Source organism: Danio rerio, chromosome 11 (genome assembly GCF_052040795.2).
Source record: "Danio rerio strain M-AB ecotype USA chromosome 11, GRCz13ab, whole genome shotgun sequence".
NCBI classification, from domain to species: domain Eukaryota; kingdom Metazoa; phylum Chordata; class Actinopteri; order Cypriniformes; family Danionidae; genus Danio; species Danio rerio.
Genome location: NC_141031.1, coordinates 28919659 through 28941951, shown reverse-complemented (window position 1 = coordinate 28941951; position 22293 = coordinate 28919659). Strand labels below are relative to the sequence as shown.

Here is a 22293-nt window from a genome sequence, read left to right as displayed (position 1 = left end):
TTTCATTAATCTAAAGCAGCAGTTCCCAAACTTTTCAGACCGTAACCCCCATAATAACAATGCCACTAACTCGCGACCCCCAATATTCTCTGAGGTGGTAATAAATATACAAAACATTGCACACAACGGCACACACATACCAACAGGCCCAAATCATTTTTGCCTTTATTTGACAGGACAGTAGTTTTACAGAAAGAGAAGTGGGAGAACGTTTATTAAGCTTACTAACCTGTCCTTTTTAAAGGGATAGTTCACCCAACAAATCAATATTTACTCACTATTTACCCACCCTTGAGTGGTTCCAAACTTTTTTTCAGTTTTAGATGAACTATCCCTTTAAGACAAAGGATTTCCTTTTTAAGTAAAGTAACTAAGCGCTTTTGACAGTGTACTGTATGTAAGGGTTTGTATAAAATACTAATATTTGTTTTGCTTTATAAAGATCTGATAACATCTTTAATTGCAAAGATAAAAAAAAATCAGTTATTAGAAATGAGTTATTAAAACTATCATGTTAAGAAATGTGTTGAATCCTCTCTGTTAAACAGAAATTTGGGAAAAAATAAACAAGGGAGCTAATAATTCTGACTTCAACTGTATATATTTTTACTTTATTTGTTTATTTTTATATACTGTGTGCGTATGTTTTACTTTAGTTTGTTTGTTTGTTACTTAGTTTCAATGTTCTGTATTGTTATACATTCATTCATTCATTCATTCATCTTCTGCCGCTTTTCCGGGGCCGGGTCGCGGGGGCAGCAGTCTTAGGAGAGAACCCCAGACTTCCCTTTTCCCAGACACTTCCTCCAGCTCCTCCGAGGGAGTCCAGAGGTGTTCCCAGGCCAGCCGAGAGACATAGTCCCTCCAGCGTGTCCTGGGTCTTCCCCGAGGCCGCCTCCCGCTGGGACATGCCTGGAACACCTCCCTAGGTAGGCACCCAGGAGGTAACCGAAACAGATGCCCGAGCCACCTCAGCTGACTTATTTCGATGTGGATGTCCCAAGAGACAGTTTCTGTGCCCGACGATCGGGTTGTCTTGGTCCTAATCTTCGACCACCACCCATTCCACAATGCACCGGCCCCTTACGGCTCCCCCTGCAGGTGGTGGGCCTGCGGGAGAATGGTCCCATGTTGCTCCTTCGGGCTAGGGCCGGCCAGGTTTTTTCCCACGGATATGAGCCCCAACCCCAGGCCTGGCTCCAGGGTGGGGCCCCGGCTGCACCATACCGGGCGACGTCACAGTTCTTGATGTTATCGAACACATAAGCGGTTTTTGAACCGCACTTTGTCTGACCTGTCACTTAAGACCTGTTTCCCTTGGGAGACCCTACCATGGGCATTAGCCCCCGACAACATAGCTCTTAGGATCACTCAGGCACTCAAACCCCTCCACCACAATAAGGTGGTGGTTCAGAGAGGAGTCTGTATTGTTAACTTTTGAAAAAGCAAATAAAAATATATACTTGAAAAAAAAACTTAAACTTCAAATTTCTATAAAAATGTTGCCATTTATAGCATTTAAAGCTGGTCAATATAAAAAATGTTTTTATTTTCTTGTGATTGACAATCATGGTTATTCGAACAACTATGGATTTCTTAACTCCTCTGAAGTTCAAATGAATATAAACATCTTAAAAACATGACATCTTTGTCATTTATTGCAAATGTTTATTGTATGTTATACCAATGTATATATAAATAGGCCCAGTGTGAACTCCAACCATAGACTGTCTTGCTGTGAGGTCACCACGCTAAACACTGAGCAGCCCAAAATACAGTACCTTCATTAAAACACACACACAACACACGTGACTATTTACTAAACAACATCAGACGGTTATCATACAGAAACACAGACATCTAAAAAAAATTGCACAACATTTGAAATTTGCCCAACTAAAGTTTCAAAAACTGCATTTCATGAACACTTTGGCTATAGTAAGAATAAAGGGGTGACAAAGAAACTGAATCTCTCAAGCGTATATAATATCAGCCAGATTATTTAAATTTTTCCATAAATTCATTCACTCGCCCTAAAAGTTACAGTAGCTGATGAGAGCTGATGAAATGAAACTGACAGTCAAATTACAACTGAGATGAACATCAAGTGGATCTCCTCACAAAAAGTCCTGCGGCACATCATGCTGATGGCAATTCAGATCATTTCCATATTAATTCACGTGATACAGTATTTTCAACAATGTCTTAAGGTTGATCGTTACATCTATTCCAAATGTTAAGCTATATAGCCTACAGATGTACATAGACTCGTCAGTTCAGTTTTTGAGGATAACCATGGAAACGGTGGTTAAAATTAAGAGATCATTTGCATGTCCATTAGCTGTTTTTAGTTTCATTCCCAAGTGACAGTCAAGCCTCAATGATGCATTCTATATAATTACCCTTCTCTATATCACAGGCAATTATCTCACACGAGTGGGTTTAGATGTACTGCAGTGTAAGCCAGAGCGCTGTTTTCTGGAGTGAAGACAGTCAAACACATAATTTACTATCATTAAGGCACTTAGTATCGTGTTTTATATTATTACTATGCATGAGACAAACAGAATTGTTGTAGCAGGCTGGTCAATGTCATCTAATGATGCTGGAGAAATGTTCCTGGTTATATGAATGAGTTTGGATCTCTTTTTTTTTTCGAATTGTTTGCAAGGTGTGAATGTAGAATATGAATCATAAATCTAAAATAGCACAATGGCTTCACAGATATGAAAAATGTTATATCAGATATATCAGTGCAAAACGTTTGTAATGAGGTGTGCGTTAACCTATCCTATCTTAATTGGATGCTATTGATTATCCTGATATTAATATACCGATGGTATACCGATGAATCCTTCCATATGATTACTTAGTGATGATTCTGTGTTGAATCTTACCAAGCTACAGAGAGCTATTTATGTAGCACAGCATTGGCTTCCTTCACATAACTTGGACATGTACGAACAGTTGGTACAACTTCGGAACATTATAATGTTGGAATTATCTACAGCTCCAGTGAACTTGATACAAATGTGTACATTAAGGATATGGACTTGTCAGTTGCTGACAAAATCTCCATGTTTAGTGCACAAAGCAATGATCTGGACCCAGAATGATTGCCTTATGTGTATTTTGTATTCTATTGAGCTCTTATTTTTGATATTGTACTCCAGTTTTACTGTTAACTTTAATTTATTGGATACCTAGTTTAAAGAGAGTAAAGGGGAGAGTGGTGAATTGATATACAATCGCCAGCCACTTTATTAGGTACACCTTACTAGCAACAGGTTGAACCTGCTTTTGCCTTCAGAACTGCCTTAATACTCTGTGGCATAGATTCAACAAGGTACTGCAAATATTCCTCAGAGATTTTGGTCCATATTGACATGATAGCATCACACAGTTGCTCCAGATTTGTCGGTTGCACATCCATGATGCAAATCTCCAGTTCCACCAAATCCCAAAGCTTTCATGTTGTTGACGCCAAATTCTGACCCTACCATCCGAAGAGAGACATATCAGACCAGGCAACATTTTTCCAAACTTCTATTGCCCAATTTTGGTGAGCCTGTGCAACTTGTAGCCTCAGTTTCCTGTTCTTAGCTGACAGGAGTGGTACCAGGTGTGGTCTTCTGCTGCTGTAGCACATCCACCTTAAGGTTGGACATGTTGTGCGTTCAGAGATGCTCTTCTGCATACCTCGGTTGTGCTGAGTGGTTATTTGAGTTTCTGTTGCCTTTTATCAGCTTAAACCAGTCTAGGCATTCTCATCTGACCTCTGGCATCAACAAGTAATTTGCACCCACAGAACTGCTGCTCTCTGGATATTTTCTCATTTTCTGACCATTCTTTGTAAACCCTAGAGATGGTTGTGTGTGAAAATCCCATTAGATCAGCAGTTTCTGAAATACTCAGACCGGCCCGTCTGGCACCAACAACCATGCCGTGTTCAAAGTCACTTAAATCACCTTTCTTCCCCATTCTGATGCTCAGTTTGAACTGCAGCAGAATGTTTTGACCATGTCTACATACCTTAATGCATTGAGTTGCTGCCATGTGATATGCTGCTTAGAAATTTGCATTGACGAGCAGTTGGACAGGTGTACCTAATAAAGTGTGTTATTTCAGTCTGTATGCTTTGCTAATAATAATAATAAAAATGGTGTTAAATGTAATAAGTCCATTACAGTTAATAATCATAAAATCATTTTATTGTCAAAACAATATTAAAATATAACAATTTATACATAAAAACAATAGTGTCATTAGAAATTACATTATTGTTTAAAGGTTGGAGTAGATTTTGTGTTTTTCTGTTAAGACTGCATTTATTGAAATAAAAACACAATAAAACAATAATATTATGAAATATTATTTACATTTAAACCCATTTTCTATGGGAACAAATTCCCTGTGATTCAAAGCTGAATTTCCATTACTTCTTACCATTTTAATATGCTAAGCTAGTGGTCAAGAAACAATAATTATTATTAATATTATTATTATTGTGATCAATATTTATGCAATATAATTAGTTTTTAGGGCTCTTTAAAAGAACACAAGTCTTTGTAAAGTCTTTACAGTACACTTTAAAGTTATATTTTGTCATATCTAATTAAAATTATTGATTTAAAAAGATCTTAATGACAGGAAACATGGTGGCTCAGTGGTTAGCACTGTCACCTTACAGCAAGAAAGTCGCTGGTTCGAGTCTTGGCTGGATCAGTTGGCATTTCTGTGTGGAGTTTGCATGTTCTCCCCGTGTTCGCGTGGGTTTCCTCCAGGTGCTCTGGTTGTCCCCACAGTCCAAAGACATGTGGTATAGGTGAATTGAATAAACTAAATTGGTTGTAGTGCATGAATGTGAATGTGAAAGTGTATGGACGTTTCCCAGTGATGTGTTGCAGCTGGAAGTGCATCCGCAGTGTAAAACATATGCAATGAAAAAATACCTGAACTGTAATGTACACTAAATCAAGCACTAAACTACAATTTAAGTCTTGCTCTATTTGTTATGGCTTTTCCATTGAATGTAAATTATTCCTATGTGCACATAAAACAGGCATCATTATGTCTGTCTGTGTTTCTGTGTGTTTCCACCTTCTCATCCATTAACAATGAGCTGGCTGATGTGTGACGGCATAGTGTAGAGGATGAGGCCGAGGAAGAGCCCCAGGATAACCAGAATGATCAAAGCAATGATGTACTTCTTGTACTTCTTCCAGATGAAGTACACAAAGGTCTTCATGGGGTTCACAAACCAGTTGAAGGATGTCTTGGGACGGCTAAAGTAAACAAAAACATATTTATAAAAATTACAATATTTACAATTAAAGGGGTCATGAACTGAGAAATCAAAACTCACTTCATCTTTTCACATGCAAGTGGTCACAGTAAGGGTGTGAATTATAACTTTTTTTGGTAATGTTAGTATTTGTAACATGCTTCAGTGAATCAAATGTATGTATTTATTTAAATTACATCTCATTTATTAATAAAATGTATTTAAGTTTTCAGAATTTTGTGGGATGATTTGTGTCTTCTCAGGTTGCTGTACGTCAAACTATGCATCTAATTTGACTTTACTTAAAAAAAAAAATAGTTACAGTATGTTGTCTATCGGTGCTCTAGATCTGCCAGGTTCTGACTGTTAAATGTGTTTTTTTCTTGCAGACTGATTGGCGCGATTATGCATTCACTGTGGTATGAACGATTATAGGGGTGGTCAAAAGTATATTTATGCTATTAATTTAATTATAAATAAATTAATTGATTTTTTTATATTCATTTTAATTATTAGATTATTATTTTAAACACAAAGCAGAGGAATTTTTTTCTCAGTATTAAAGAGCTGACCCCCCCATACATGTTGTTTTGATGTCCTTCAGGGGGGATCAAGCATTTATTAGGGGGTCAATCCCACTCAAACTCCCCTGTAATTCGCACCCTGGCCACAATACATAAGAAAAAAAAAATCCTGCAAGTTTCAGAACTAAAAACTTTTTCGTTCTTCTAAAACCAGATAATGCTGAAGCCAATCTGCCAACAGACTGTGAATGTGCTTCTTTATTATGTAATAGTGTGTCTAAACTCCACCTTAAAAGAAAAAGCCATGTCTCTTTAGCTCCGCCCACTAATTTGTTGATTCAAGTTGATTTACACAGCAGCTCTACACTGAAACCAAATAAAAATTATGATTTGCCCAATTTGCCTAAACTGAAAAAGGCTGGGTTCCACATGTTTCATACATGTTGTCCCAACAGAAATCAATTAAGATAACTTAATTGTTTTTACAACTTTAAGTGGATTGAAGACAGAACAATTAGGCTGTCCCCAAAAAAATGTGTTATTTCAGCTCTTTTGAGCGTATTTATACAACATCTTAAAGGTATGTTTTGTGAAGAAAGTGTGTAACAGTAGTTTGTGCAAGCTTTGGGATTGACTACTTCCTCATTAACAAACCTTTCTATTGCTTAGTTACATACCCTGTCAATCATCATGTCACATCATCCACATTTCTTCCATATTTAATTCCCTACCATACTGGTGATTCAGCAGCATGTTAATCTGCCATTTGGGGGTTTTCATGCATAGAAATCTCCTCAGGCATTTGCATAATTATTATGCCTTCAGAAGTTAATGACCAAACTTGTATTTATAAAACTTCACATTGTCGTTACAGATGGAATATAATGTAGAAAATCTAAAATAAATGTTTTTAATTGGGTAAGATATTAATTACCAACCATTCAAACATCTTACCAAAGCCTCCCCGCTGAATTGTCAATCTCGCAAGTCTACCATGATTGTAGATTGTTAGCACTTTTTAACCATGTTTGTAGTTCTAAACAATTGAGTGGAGGAACTATGACATCAATTTGTATGCAAAAACCCGGAAGCGAGTTAGCATTTTAGCAGTTCCGGTTCCCTCGTCCCAAAATCAATGGGTTTTTTGAATGGGATTTCAGTTAAAGTGTTTAAATAAGGTTTCTAACCCTAACCCTAACTCAAGATACTTTCACGTTTTATTCTACGACATAAAACACATCAGTTACAGCACAGTCTTGATTTTTTAAATCGGTTACGCTTCTTTAATAAGACGGTTGCTATCAAGTTGCTAAATAGGGCTACAGGCAGTGTCAGAGACATTATACGTCATCGAGCTCGCTTGTGTTGGGTATTTGGATTTTTGTGTTATTTAAGTATTTTCATGAATAGTATTTTATAGTTTTTTGTGTTTTTACATACATATTACCTGTCATTTTATATTGATCAAGTGATTTTTCATCATTTTTTTCTTTATCTGAACACATTTAACTCCTGAAAATGTATAGCAGATGTAACTGTATGGGCTGCTTTTCGCTGTACTTCGTGACATAAAAAGAATATTGAATGTTGCTCTGTGTTAATGATGGAACTTGCAGACATTTGATAGACCTGTTCCACACACCTCATTTCTGTCATCTGTTAAGGTAAGGGGGCTGTATGCACCAAGCGATACACTTATTTAAATGTCTTGTGATAATACTATGTAGGCACATTTATGCATACAGCTTTAAAACTTTTACAACAACCGTAATGCAAAACTGTACTGTATTTCCCACGTAAAAAAAAGATCCAAAAGGCACGTAGGTCTATGTGTTTTGCGAATTTATTTGTTTATAATATATTGCGTGGATTATAATATAATAAACAGAGAGATTAACTCTTTGTCATGGAGCATATTTCTAAAAATAAGCTTGGAAAGTTGTCTGTAGCAGGGTGGTGCTGACGTCACAGGCGAGCGCCCCGAGGGCACTGTAGTCCGTTTATAGCCTAATGTTAGCTTTTTAGTTCTTGCGTTTGCATTTAAGATCCAAAAGTGCTTACAGTTGTGTTTTCGTGTGAGGATTATCCGGCTAGACAAAACGTGTAAGTGTCATGAACAGTGTTTGAACACAGTTTATTATTTGCAATCTTTAAAAAGCCTATGGGGATTTTGTCGAGGGAACCAGTTTTATACTAGCAGCCGATTATCCTACAAAGAGATGTCATAGTTCCTCCACTCTATTTACATCCAACACGCAATATATTGTGGGTATTAGTGGTTAGATTACGCACGAATCTGCATTTCGAATTTGTAACGGAAATAGTAGATCATCCGGGTAACTTTGGTAAATTGGAATACTCATTTCGACATACCATGACTTATATAATAATTATATTTTCGAATATATCATTTAGGATGAATAGTTGAAACACTGTAACAATCTTTTAATTGATTTCCTTCTGATTCCAGCATTACGAAAAAGTTTAATAAAGTTCCAAACTGCGTAGGTAAAAACATGGTCATTTGTTCGCTTTATTTTACTATATTCGACGCAATTGGACGCTGAAATTTCTGTTGTTCGTTTTTTACTATTTTTTACACTTTAATTTAAAATGTTCAGTTTAGAAGAATTTAAGAGTGCTTTGTTTGAACTGCTTAACGTTTGTCAAAATCAGGACTTGGTTTTGATCCCTGATCATTTAAAACTGATAGTTATCAGACAGAATCAAAAAGCTGAAATTAAGCAAAAGATAACGGAACAGTTACTTGATTTCAATGTTCTTCTCATGTCAAATAGTCCTAAAACAAGTTTGTGGTTCATAACAACAGAACAAAGATTTTTTTCCTTCACTTTCATCAATTGGTAAAGGTTGTTCCTTGCATGATTTGGGACTTGTGGAGCTGCTCATCGATGGATTTAAACTACACTGAACTGAACTAAACTGATCTTCAACTCTGAAAACTGGACTGACACAGTTTCAGTTTACTAGAACTTTTATGTTAACCTGCTTTGACACAATCTACATTGTAAAAACGCTCTAGAAATAAACATGAATCAAACTGAATTGAAATGAACTAGAGAAGATTTCCCTATCAAAGAAGGCAGAGACTCAGACCCACACCCATGTATTACTACATCTAACCAATGGCTGTCCAAAGGGTGTTTCAAAACTCTTGTTTTGGCCTGATTTTGTTATGAAATTTCAAGAGCTTTTTTTGCCTCAAATATGTTTATCTCCTTACTTTGGTTTGTCCAGAGGCTCAGGTTCTTTGCGCGCTTTTCCTACAGGGTTCTTTTCAGCTTCCTCAGGGGTCACAAGGTGAAACTCTGCTTCTACTTTACCCTAAAACCACAAAACAAATGAAAAACTGTGAGTTTACCTTTAAAAAGAAACTATATGTGCTACTATTTAAGTGCTTGTACCATTAAGAGGAAGGTGTTCCCGCTGTTGTCCACAAACTGCAGATCTTCCGGTTTCATTTGGCTTCGTTTGCTTGACTTCTTTTTCTTCTTCTTCTTGTTTTTCTTCTCTTGCTCAGCCTCCCTCTCCTCTCTCTCGATATCCTCTTGGCTTTTCAGTTTGATGAGTGGCCACCAGCCCTTCATCCTCTTGCTGCGGAAGATGGAGAAGCGAGGGCCAGCCTTGTCTTTAGCCATTTTGACACTGCATTGCTCTGAAGTTTTCACCGCACGGACCATATCACTAAGACGCAACTCTATGGACCCTAAGCCACAAGAATTTCATTAATTTATGTTTTTATAGACAATACATAGATTTCGTGTATGAACTACATTACTAACCCAAGAAGTCATTGGAGCCGATGCGGTCATAATCCCAGACCTGCAGTACCAGAACAGCCGGCTGGCGAAACTCTGTCTCCTCAAGGGCGAACAGAGACTCCTTCTTCTTGTAAATGACCTCCTTCTCAGTGGGAAGATAGTCAAAATGGAAGACAAAGCGCCAGTTAAAGTTGCCTTCACCAGTCAGGGAATTGAAATGCACATCTGTCTCCTGTTTCTCATCTTCCAGACCTTTAATCCAGCTGGTGAGCATATAAAATATAAAGCAAATGTTATATTTCCCTCATATAATTAATCATGCATGATATATTTATACAAATATTGTGATTTTTAGTAGCACTGACGTACAATTGACGTACTGCTGTTTGTTCAAACTTATTATTTAAGGGTGCTTTCACATCTGTGGTTCGGTTTATTTGGTCAGGACCAAATGATCCATTGTAGCATTTTTCTGCCATTTTCTTTTCACACCACATAGATTGCTTTGGTCCGAACCAGTTGAAAAGAACCAAAATGCAGTCATGTGACAAAATCCACATCACTCATTGGCCAGATGTTATTGAACGTATTTCCTAAACTCGATTGGTCAGAATTACCATGTGAGAAAATACCAATGGAACTCTTGCAAGTAAACAAACCGGCAGACACAAAATGTCGCTTTTTAGTTTGGAGGGACGACTGCCCTGGCTGATTGTATCCCTGGTCATAATATACAATATAGTTCGTATAAATTACTTTAGATAAATTATACATTTCGAGAATGAAGCTGCAGCTGCAGCTGGAAGACAATGTTTTAATGCATTGCAAACAACGAAGGCGCATCGCAATTCACTTCAGGAGGAGGTGTGAATTAATTTAGCTAAACTGCGACATTGTCATCTTCCGAAAATATTACCAACGATCCATCAGGTAATGTTTTTCCCTCTCTCTTTCACTGTTTAAATTGTTGGTAAAGCGCTGTCAGCAAGTATTTTTCTCCACACCCCATAAGATAGGACAGCGCATTGGACTACAGCAGTTGTATTAGTCCAAAAAATGCAGCACTTTTTGCGATTGGGTCTGTTTTTGTTCGCATCATGTTCACACTACAAACGAACAGCTCCAGGGTTCGTTTGAGAGTGTACCGAGTGTACGTGTACCGGTCTTGGTACGTTTTTTTTTGTCTGCTTTTGAGGAGAACTCGAGTGCGATTGCTACATTTACACCTGCCCAAACAAACCACATCAAAAGGGAAAACGAACTCCAGTTCGATTTAACCAAACTAAATAAGGCAGGTGTGAAAACACCCTAAAATGACCTGAAACATTACAATTCATAAGGTTTTTTTGGGACAAGCTAATTGTTTTATGTTCAATCTACTTGAATTAGTAAATACGATTAAGTTAACTTAATCAGTTTGTATATATATGTATAGTTGAGGGCAAACTTGTTAGGCCTCCTTTGAAATTAGTATTCTTTTTCAAATATTTCCCAAGTGATGTTTAACAGAGAAAGAACATTTTCACAGTATTTTCTATAATATTTTGGAAAAAGTCTTTTGGGGAAAGTCTTTTTATTTTTTGTTTAACTGGAATATTTTTTCAATAATTATTATGAGGTCAATATTATTAAACCCCTTAAGATTTTTTTAAATTGGCTACAAAACAAACCACTGTTGTCTAATGATTAGGCCCACAAGGAATCTGCAGAATTCCGCAGATTTTTAGCCCTTTATTAATTCTGTTTATTTAATTGCGTAAATGTGTGTAAATCCATATTTATTCAGTTTTTTAATTAATTACAGTAATAATATTGACTAATATGAAAATGTTCATCTGATTTATGTACAATACAGTCTGTAAAGTCTGTATATATATATATATATATATATATATATATATATATATATATATATATATATATATATATATATATATATAAATTCTGTATATATATTCTGTGTTTTAGTAGAGATATTGTGTAAGAGACTTGCTTTGTTTACCAAATAAAGTGAATCTAACTGGATTTGCATTTTAAACATTAAATAAAAGTTAAAAAGGTATTATTTTTAATTTCACATATTAAGGTTTTAGTTATGATCCTCCCAAAATAATTCAGAAGAAATCCAGATTTTTACCAAAATTCTCTGCAGAGATAGCAAAAAACGTCCGCAGATTCCATCTGGCTCTGCCAATGATTTACCTAATTAACCAAACTTACCAAGTTAACTAATTAACCTAGTAAATTCGACTTTAAGCTGAATACTAGTATCTTGCAAAATGATTGAAGAAATTTTAAATGCAATGGAGAGATTTTAAATCTTAAAATCTGCTATTTATTTCTTGTTTATTCTGACCCTTTAACATAGATGTCACTTGAAGGCTCTCCAGTGAAAGGGTTGACATCATCCAGCACGACATCATCAGTATTCCAGATGATCACACGCAGCTCATAACTAGACACATGGGGATAAATATTCTCTCATTACACAAATGCAGCACATCAGCAAGATGCTAATTAAAAAGACCAGACTAATTATATTCTTTTGTGTTAAAAAAACGAAAATCAGATCTTTAATTCATTGTAGTTAGTCTTTCTGGTAACATTGCATGACTTTTTAAAAAGTTCACTGTATCGCTTCATTATAATGAGGGAAATAATCTTGATTACCTCTCTGGAAGTCTAGGTTTAATATTAACAGGTGGTGGTGGAGGAACATCAACAGGAAACATGTCAATCCACATGTGCACATAACCCTGTCATACAAAAGACAAACAGAGATAAGTGACCTTAAGATGTGACCATAAGATGTGTAACGTAAGATGTTTACGTATTTATGAACTTTAATTTTTTAGGTATAAATAGTGCTAGTGGTGTGTTCACATAAAAAAAGTGAAAAAGGCACTTTAAATACCCAAATGATGCACTTAAATAACCTGAAAAAAATGAAGTGTGAAGTATGGGAGACATGTACTCAAGTGATTTAACCATACAGTGAAGGAGGCGGGGCTTTCAGGCTGTTGATTAATTATAAAATAACCCTAAAAAGTTCACTTATTAACACATTGCATGGGTCATAAATAAGGTGACCGCACATCTAGTTTTTCCTTTCAAAAACAGTCCTATTCCACTTCTATTTTTAATTTTCCAACATATCATGAAAATCAGTGTTTTCCTGTATTTCACAATTCTTAGTTGATGATTGCTAGTAGAGGTCTTCTGTCTCACAAAGTCTATTGTCTAATCAATGTCAGCCAATCTTCTATGAAATTATCATCTAATCACTTTTTCATGTAAGCTGAGATAGAGAAGGCGAGACCTGTGGCATCAGACATCAGATTTCAGTGTCAATAAAAAGAACAGGGAGGAGATGAAGTTAGACGAAGAGCAAATTTACTATAGTTATGACAAGATTTTAAAATTGAATGAACATTAGAAGGTATACTGACAGAATCAGTACAAATTACTGAAATATTGTACCTCGTTTTTTCACTGAATAAGTGTTTCAAATGCAGAATGTCATATAACGAGTTACATTTACCTCAGGAAAGACATTCAGTAAAAAAACTAGTAAAATAGAGGACATAAAATTTACAATACACCGTATAAAAGAGTGTTTTGAACTATATTTTAAATATATCCATTCCAATGATCTTTATTTTATTTTCTAATTGTTTATTTTATTTTATTTCAAAATAAATGATAAAAATAAAATATACAAAAATATCTAAAAGTGAAATATAAAACATAAGATTTTTTTTTAAATTAAACAAAATAGAAAATAAAAAATTATAAAATAAGAACTAACATATAAAACAATAAAAACGAAACAAAAGGGAAACAAAACAAAACAAAGGCAAACAAAACAAAACAAAAAAACAAAAAGAAAAGAAAAACAAAAGAAAACAGAAAACTAAACAAAGTAAAACAAAACAAAACAAAAAACAATACATCTATGACAAAAAAGGCTATGACCTAGGATGCTCTCCAGCCGCTGTGTATGTTGTGTTGGAGTCTGACCTGAGGGAGGCCTGGCTTCTCCGCGTTGAGCAGTGAGCGAACTTCCACATGCTCAGGAACCAGTGGACAGGCTCCTTCGCAGAACTCTCTCATCTCCTTCCAGCGATGCAGGACACTCAGAGCTTTGTGCTCATCTAGCTCTGCGTAGTCCTCCTCTGTCTTCTTATTCTTCTTCAGCAACTCTACAGCATATATATTCATAATTATGTATACCTCACATCAGATAGAGTACATCAAACATGGTGTTCCATCAGAAGCATTTTGTTTATACACACATATGTTGGTTTAGGTGGTTTATGAGGACTCTTTATAAGAATTATGTATTTTATACTGTAAAAAAATGGTTATTTGTCCTTACCCTACTGTATCCCTTCCCCCAAACCCAACTTTCACAACACACCTGTAGCAAAATTTGACTGGAATTTTTTTGAAATTTGAAAATTTGAATTACAAGGACTCAGGAATGACTTCATATACTACCTTATCATTTTAATGCCTAGGTCATACCCATGTCACATACAAGTTTGTGTCACTCACCAGCCACTTTATTAGGGATACCTTACTAGTACCGGGTTGGACCCTTTTTTGCCTTCAAAACTGTCTTAATCCTTCATGGCAAGGGTCTGGAAATATTCCTCAGAGATTTTGATCCATATTGACATGATATCATCACACAGTTGCAAATTTGTCGGCTGCACATCTATGATGCGAATCTCCCGTTTTACTACATCCCAAAGGTGCTCTATTGGATTGCGATCTGGTGACGGCGGAGGCCATTTGACTAGAGTGAACTCATTGTCATGTTCACGAAACCAATCTGAGATGATTTACACTTTATGATGTGGCCCGTTATCCTGCTGGAAGCAGCCATCAGAAGATGGGCACACGGTGGTCATAAAGGGATGGACATGGTCAGCAACAAACTCAGGTAAGGGCACGATGGTCAGTTGGTCCTAATGGGCCCAAAGTGTACCAAGAAAATATCCCCCACACATTACACCACCAGCCTGAACTGTTGATACAAGGCAGGATGGATTCATACTTACATGTTGTTGACACCAAATTCTGACCCCACTATCTGAATGTTGCAGCAGAAATTGAGACTCTTCATACCAGGTAATGTTTTTACAATCTTCTACTGTCCAATTTCGGTGAGCCTGTGCAAACTGTAGCCTTTAGGATCATTCTCTGTAAACCCTAGAGATGGTTGTGCGTGAAAATCCCAGCAGATCAGCAGTTTCTGAAATACTCAGACCGGCTCCAACAACCATGCTACATTCAAAGTCAATTAAATCACCTTTCTGCCCCATTCTGATGCTCGGTTTGAACTGCAGCAGATTGTCTTGACCATGTCTGCGTGCCTAGATGCATTGAGTTGCTGCCATGTGATTGGCTGATAAGAAATTTGCATTAACGAGCGGTTGGACAGGTGTACCTAATAAAGTGGCCGGTAAATGTATATACATACAACAGTTCTGTCTGGCTCTCGAATCTGATTGGCTGACTTGTACAGCCTCTTCTGTACTCTTCTATACTCTTCTGTTTAACTTCACCGACATAGAGTGAAGCAGAGAAGTAAACAACTCTCTACAATTATTGTATGTGTATATATATATTTATATATTAGTCATCATTTGAAGCGGATTAGAGTGGACTATGGAACAACACAGATTATTGTCTTACTACAATATTAAAAAAAAAAACTTTTGATCCACTTTAAATATAGGCTAGTTTGTGTGTATATTCCTTCATTAGGTAAATCATGTTAGTAATGTATACATCAAGCATATACTGTACGATATTGGCAACATCTGACTATGTTGTGCCTAAATCCATTGAGTTATTCCAGTATAATCCATCAGTTGTTAACTGATTAGATATTAAATGCTTGCATTAATGAACAGCTGATGTAGGGTACCAAATAAAGTGCCTGCTGCATATACAATAGAATAAAAATATATAATAATATAAATAAAAAATATTTTTCTTTTAAGTAGTTTAAAGGCAAATGTCATGGGTGAATATTGTGGGAATATAAATTTATATTCCAAAGTAATGCAAAGTGTTCTCTTTTCAGTCAACTGGTCAGGCGGTTTCTGTCTCCAGAACATGATGAGATCAGGCCTGAAAAGGCAGTTTACTCTCCTCTTAAGAACACATTATAGACAGAACAGCTTTGTCTTAATTCAGACTTGTAATAGAACTTGCAGATTGCAGACCTAAAGTAGGCTCTGTGGACACATGGACAACTTAAAGACGCTGTATGACTGCAGATTAACCAACACTTCTCAATTAAAGAATTCTGCTTGTTTTGAGTCTCCTGGACCTGGTTCTCTCTTCGTACCCTCCATCATTTATACTTTTTCAACAATATCATAAAACAATAAAAGTATGTGAATATTTTTTACAGCTCCTGTATCTCTGTTTTGACCAAAACTAAACTTCCTTTCAGAAAACAGAACACAACATTACTTTTTGTTTTACATAAAGGCACTTCCTAATCATTATTTTGAATGAATAAAATAGCACTTCTACCCTCTGGAAAAGCCTCGTTGGGAACTCTGAAGATCTTGTTGAGCACTTTAACTTCAGACTCTCGATACTCCGGAGAAGGAATCCCATTTTTGCGGCAGAGCTCCAATAATATCGCAGTGGGCTTCTTGGCATCTCTCCATTTATTATAGCCATCCCTGAAATCACAAGACAGCTTAATCTGATTTAACCTGTGGAGTCAAACGAAAATCAGGCCAAAAAACTGCTTGATTTGTCTCAGTCTTTTAAAACGCAGCAGCTGCAAACAATCAGCCGAGAGCTCTGTGAAAGTAAGCAGTTGATGAACTTTTAGAAATTTCAGAATCTGACAAAAATAATAATGACAGTGATAGTAGTGGTCACGACAAAGATAATAGCACTAATCATCATTAGAATCATTATCAGCACCATCATCACAACCATTACCCACTTATCATAATGAAGGGCCAGGCCACACCCGGCACGGTGGCGGCTGAAGAAACGGTTCTCCAGGTCCACGCGAGTTTTGCCAATGAGGTCATCAGATCCCACAAGATCATGGTCAAACACATACAGCGTGAGCTCTGTCTCCAGAGGGAAGGACACGGTCAGTTCAAACACTCTGTGGAAAGACCAGGATATGGTATTGTCAGTGATGTAGAGTAATGCATTGTAAACTCTCAAATGACTGTAATTGAGTAGTTTTCCTCAGGATCTGTACTTTACAGTTACTACTTGATGCTTATTAACATACTAAGGTTTAATGGTGTCTACTATTTGTCTTGTGAACAGATGGCACTTACTCTCCAAACACTGGGTTCAGCTGTTTAGGAATGTAGCGTTCTTTGCTGTCCATTTGCTGCTGGCCAACTTTCACCACCACATAGGGGTCTGCCTTTCCATTTGGGTCTGTGGGAGCCAGATTGGTTGCCTTTGAGTTCACAAGAAGAAAAAGTTCAAATTCTAACAAATGCATAGAAAGTATCAATGAAAATGGTTACATTTATTTTGATAGTGCCCTAAAGACATTATTTTGATTATAAGTGACTTGTCAAAAACATGTCAACTATCATTCAGGAGTTCACACTCAGCTGACGATTGATAAAAAAGCATATTTGACATGCTGTCCCGGGAGAGAGCCCTGAGCTCAAAAGATCCTAGAGCCCGGGGCTACCTCCCGATTGAAGGGTGAGAGGGAAGTTTGAGCTCGGGTGGATCTCAAGAACTTCCCTGCTATAATTCACACAATTACTGTGGAAATACAGTATACTGCTGGCTAGAGCTTATCTATAGCGCCAATTTGTTTTGTTCAATTAACCTATGTTGCATGCCTTTGAACTGTGGGAGGAAACCGGGGAACCCGGGGGAAACATGTAAACTCTACACAGCAACGTCGATTAGCCTGGTAAGGACTTAAAGCAGTGACGTTCTTTCTATGAGGCAACAGTGCTGACCACTGCGCCGCCGTGCCACCATGTTAAGAAAGAAAAAATGAGTAGGGGTGGAAGGCAGGATTCTTAAAAACGAAGACACTGAGGTAAGGAATTCTGGTTAATTATGGTGAGTGAGGAATTGACTGATTGGTGGATTATGTATTAGCTAATGCTGGACCAGCCGTGTTCAAACATAAGCATGCACTTTTCTTGAAATTGGTTTATAAATAAAATACACATAGAGTATTACTAGTCTGTTAAGTTTAATGTTAGTAAATAAAGTACTTGCAAATTTACCTAACGTCAGTAAAATATCTGTTGAGGGATCATGGATAAAGAAATTTATAATTTCTAACTAAATAAAAAAAGTATAGAATTAGACACAGCTATTTTCTTTAGTATTTCATGTATATCTTTAAAAAAAAAAGGTTACCGGAAATATAAAATTATCTGGAAATTATAACTACGTGAGGTATGATTATATATAAGGTGCAGATTAACACTTGCTTATTACAACTCGATGACTCTGAATATTTTTAAACGATACAGGGTGTTGTTTTGTGGTTCTAAAAGTATTCAGAGTGGTTGCTCTGCTGTTCTTGGTGGTTACTTGTTTGCTAGGGTGTTGAAGGTGGTTTCTAGACAACTGCCTGCCATTTCAAATGATAGAAAACAAACATACTGCCTTTATTCAGATTCAAAGATAATCATTTTGGTTGCTATTGTTGTCTAAATGGTTGCTAAAGCGTGGCTAAGATGCTGCCTTGAAAATATTGTTGGCAGTTCAAACAGCCCAGCTTTAAGACAATATTCTGATTTAAAGATCTTATTAAATCATTCATTTTCCTTCGGATGAGTCCCTTATTTTTCAGGGGTCACCAGAGTGGAATAAACCGCCGACTATTCCAGAATGTGTTTTATGCAGCGGATGCTCTAGCTATGTTGCTCTATCTAGCTGCAACCCAGCACTGGGAAACACCCATACACTCTTACATTCACACACACATTCATTTACTAACAGTCAATTTAGTTCATCCAATTCACCTACAGCGCATGTATTTGGACTGGGCAAAATCGGAGCACATGGACAAAACCCATGCAAACACTGGGAGAACATGCAAACTCTACACAGATATGCCAACTGACCTAGCCGTGACTCTGATTCAAAGATCGGATCAATAAAACTTTTTTACAATAGACAATAATTTGTTTTTACAATTTTTACAATAAAAGTCTATGCGGTGGGTTGATAGGGTGACGTAACTAGTTGCTAGGGTATGGTTACAAAGTTAAAAAGTCATCATTTATTGGCTGCTCTCTTGACAGAGTAAAATGAGCCCAGCCACAAGTCTGTACAACAGTTTGACGTGGAGGTATGAGCTCAAAAACTTTAGTCCAATGGCAAGTCAAGGGGAGTTTTTATAATTATTATTATCGTCAGAAAACTGTACATCGGATTAATTAAAAAAGCTATAGCAAGCCAAGTTAGAATAATCTGAAGTTCTGATGAGAGTTTGGTTGTTACAGCTTGAGAGGCTTAAGAAGAGATACACTTTAAAATTTGGCTCAGAAGCAGTTTCAATCCCTGATAAGTATGTAACATGTATATGCAAAATAGAACTGTAAAATGTGAACTTTTATACCCACTTTTACAACATACACCCTCACAAGGACTTTGATAGGTGTATTTTTGGGAATCCCGTTAGTGATCTGACAGTCCGCTTCCTCGTCTTCAGGAGCAATGGGGTATATAAGAAACGATCCCTGCAACGAAGCACAGCTGTGGTTTAACCTCTAATCCACAGCTTCCTTCATGCACGCTGTCACACTGTTGATCTAAGGCATGTGAGCTCGCGCATCTTACCTTATATTTACCCATATATCTCGAACTTTCATCTTCCTCTTCATCTTCCAGACTAGATTTGCCTTTGTAGACAGGAAATATGTGCAACCAGTCCATGAACTGACTGAAGTCGTTTTCCAGTTCAAACTTGTAAAGCTGAAGGAACGCAATTAAAATTGCACAAAAAGCATCAGAAATGAATTCTGGAATATGCTTTAAGAGTTGAAGCGCTGTAAACACATATTAATTGAAAAGTAGCAGTTTATAGAACATTTTCAAACCTGTAAGGTGCAAATGTTCTTCCTTTTTGGAGCAGGAGAATCTACTTCAGTCACACCTTCATCATCCTCTGTCTCCAGTGCAGACATGGTCAGCGGCGCTCCATCTGAGACATTAAACTCATGCTAACTAATACATTGAGTCAAGTCTTCTTAATTAATATAGCACTTTCTACAACACCTATCGTTTCGATATAGTGCCATTATTTATGTAAAGACAACTTGGTGTTGATTAATTTCAATTCAATAATTGTTAAGTTTGTTAATTAAGCAAAGGTTCAATTCAACTACAAAGAGGTCTGCAGAAGACAGCAGAGTGGTGACTTATAAAAATATAGCAGTGTTAATTTGGCTAAATTTGTCATTTCTAAAGCAATTTTGTTTTGTGTTTCAGTTCATCTTTATCTTTATGCTTATCTTTATCTACACCAATGATGTCAAACTCAATTCCTGGAGGGCCACAGCTGCATTGTTTAGCTCCAACCACCTCAGACTTACACCTGCTTAATAGTCTCTAGCAGTCTTGAACACCTTGATTAATTGGATCAGCTGTGTTTGATTAGGGTTGGAGCCATAGACTGTAAAAGATATGGACGTAGTATCCGTGACATCACCCATAGGTTTCTGAAGAACGCAAAAGAAGCTACCAGTAGGCGTGGCCAAGCGTTGCCATTTCAGTTCGCTTCATCGCACCAACCGAGGGATACCAAATAAGAACAAAGAGGCTGAGCATGAGAGGAGTTACAGACGCCTGCTAGCATTTTGTTTAGACAGGCTTTTCTTAGGGAGAATTGCTTAATACTTTATTATCTGCGACTCGTTTGTGTTCTGACCACATGTGCTTGGTTGTATAATATATCAATTAAGTGTTAAGACTTTTAAAAACACTTTTGTATTTCACTGAACCACTAAGCGATGCTCTTATGACATTTTTCTACAGGAGGAAAACGCAAATTGCTTCAAAGTGCTTCAAATGTAGTCTGTGTCAGTAAATGCAAGGCTAATAATGAAATCCAGGCATAACACTGTATGACAACATTTCAGATGACAGTTCTAGAGCCTACAGCTAATCCATCTGTCAGATTCTGGAGTGCATTACAAGTCTAAAGTAAATTATAAATTATATAAAATAAAACAAATACATTTATAGAGATGGTATAAGTGTATAATCTTACTCACCTGGGAAATGGAGGCCATGTAAATGGTTTGTGAGCACAATTAAGTGCACACAGCATGCCATATTATCTGATAATTGTAAGAAATAACTCCAAAAAGCAACTGACTGTGTAAAGCTACATAAAACGAAACAAAAATACAAAAATACAGTATTTGCCGAGTTCAGCGGCTAATCAGCTGGAATCAGCTGAGATGATAAGCAGTGGTACCTAGCTGTCACTCAAGTGGCCACGCCCTTCAATATGCAGGCTTAATATAACTTATTATAAAGGAAACGGATGAGTTAAATAAAACCCCTCTCACAGTTCTCATGAAGCTATATGAAACAAAATCTTTCTTTGTACCAGGCTGTAAACACCTTTTTTTCTGCTGTAAAGTTGGCCATTTTAACAGGGGGGTCAATAGAAATGTGCTCTATTATGGAGCCAGGGCTAGCAGAATATTTGTTTCACGAGGGAGAGTGGGAGGTTGCCGCTTGGTTGGAGCAAAACTGTGCAGAGCTGCAGCCCTCTAGGAATCGAGTTTGAGACCTATGATCTACACACACTCACAGGAGAGTAAATGGGTTTTGCTTTTTTAATTTTGCTGTTTTGTTTTGTAATGAGCTTGATGATTATTTTAAGCATAGCTAAATTGTTTAAACAAGTTTTGAAGCCTCAATTTTTTCCATTTTGGCTGAATTTGTTGTAGTGATCACAATTTAATCCTGCTAACATGTATAATACCTCCATCCTGTCCATCTTCCAAGTCATCCTCTTTCTCTTCCTAAAGAAGAAAGGGAAACAAGACTTTTATGTTGAGGAATATATAACGCAATCTTAGTGCTATGTTTAAAAAAATATTAATAAACAAATAATAATTTAAATAAATTGTAATTAAATCATATAAAATCATATTTTGAGAACTCAAAATTACTAATATACTAATTTTCTAACTCTAAATAAGCATTTAAATAACTTAATTCTCACAATTTCACAGTTTATCTCATATTTTTACAACTTTATTCTTGTAATACTGCAAATTCATTCTCATAATTTTGAATTTATTGTCTAAGTATTAAAACTGTATTTGCAAAATCTTCAATTAAGTAAAACAGTAATGCACACTAAAAAAAATCCCCTTAGAAGTTGTTAGTAGATTTCACAATTAATTACAAAGTAATTCATTAAGCATAAAATGTTGAATAACTGAAATTGTGAAACTTTTTTTAATAATCTTAATTATACAATATTATAATTACAACTTCAATTAACAATTAGTACCCAAATCAGTATTACATATCCTTTAATGTAAGTGTTCACCTGTTTTTCGAGTTCAGCCAGAGACGCATAATATTTCGACCACCAATCAAGCTCCTCCTTTTCAGGTGGCTCCTCCTCTAACTCCTCCTCCTTTTTGATCACCTTTTTAATTGGAGACTGAAAAAAACGAAACACTGTACA

General features: G+C 36.4%; 1 protein-coding gene across 1 annotated transcript in view; it reads right to left on the bottom strand.

The window, feature by feature from the left end:
• Positions 1–1647: 1647 nt before the first annotated feature.
• fer1l4 (fer-1 like family member 4) overlaps positions 1648–22293 on the bottom strand; it is a 72135-nt gene continuing 51489 nt past the window's right edge. The window contains exons 33-47 of the mRNA XM_087273746.1: positions 22153–22269; positions 21577–21616; positions 19679–19782; positions 19419–19553; positions 19202–19318; positions 16925–17052; positions 16573–16743; positions 16146–16300; positions 13611–13792; positions 12261–12346; positions 11947–12045; positions 9612–9853; positions 9234–9535; positions 9053–9153; positions 1648–5285 (exon numbers count right to left, since the gene is read on the bottom strand). Of these exons, the coding sequence (XP_087129872.1) occupies positions 5105–5285; positions 9053–9153; positions 9234–9535; positions 9612–9853; positions 11947–12045; positions 12261–12346; positions 13611–13792; positions 16146–16300; positions 16573–16743; positions 16925–17052; positions 19202–19318; positions 19419–19553; positions 19679–19782; positions 21577–21616; positions 22153–22269 (2160 nt within the window). The 3' untranslated portion in view covers positions 1648–5104. The remainder of the gene's footprint in view (positions 5286–9052; positions 9154–9233; positions 9536–9611; positions 9854–11946; positions 12046–12260; positions 12347–13610; positions 13793–16145; positions 16301–16572; positions 16744–16924; positions 17053–19201; positions 19319–19418; positions 19554–19678; positions 19783–21576; positions 21617–22152; positions 22270–22293) is intronic.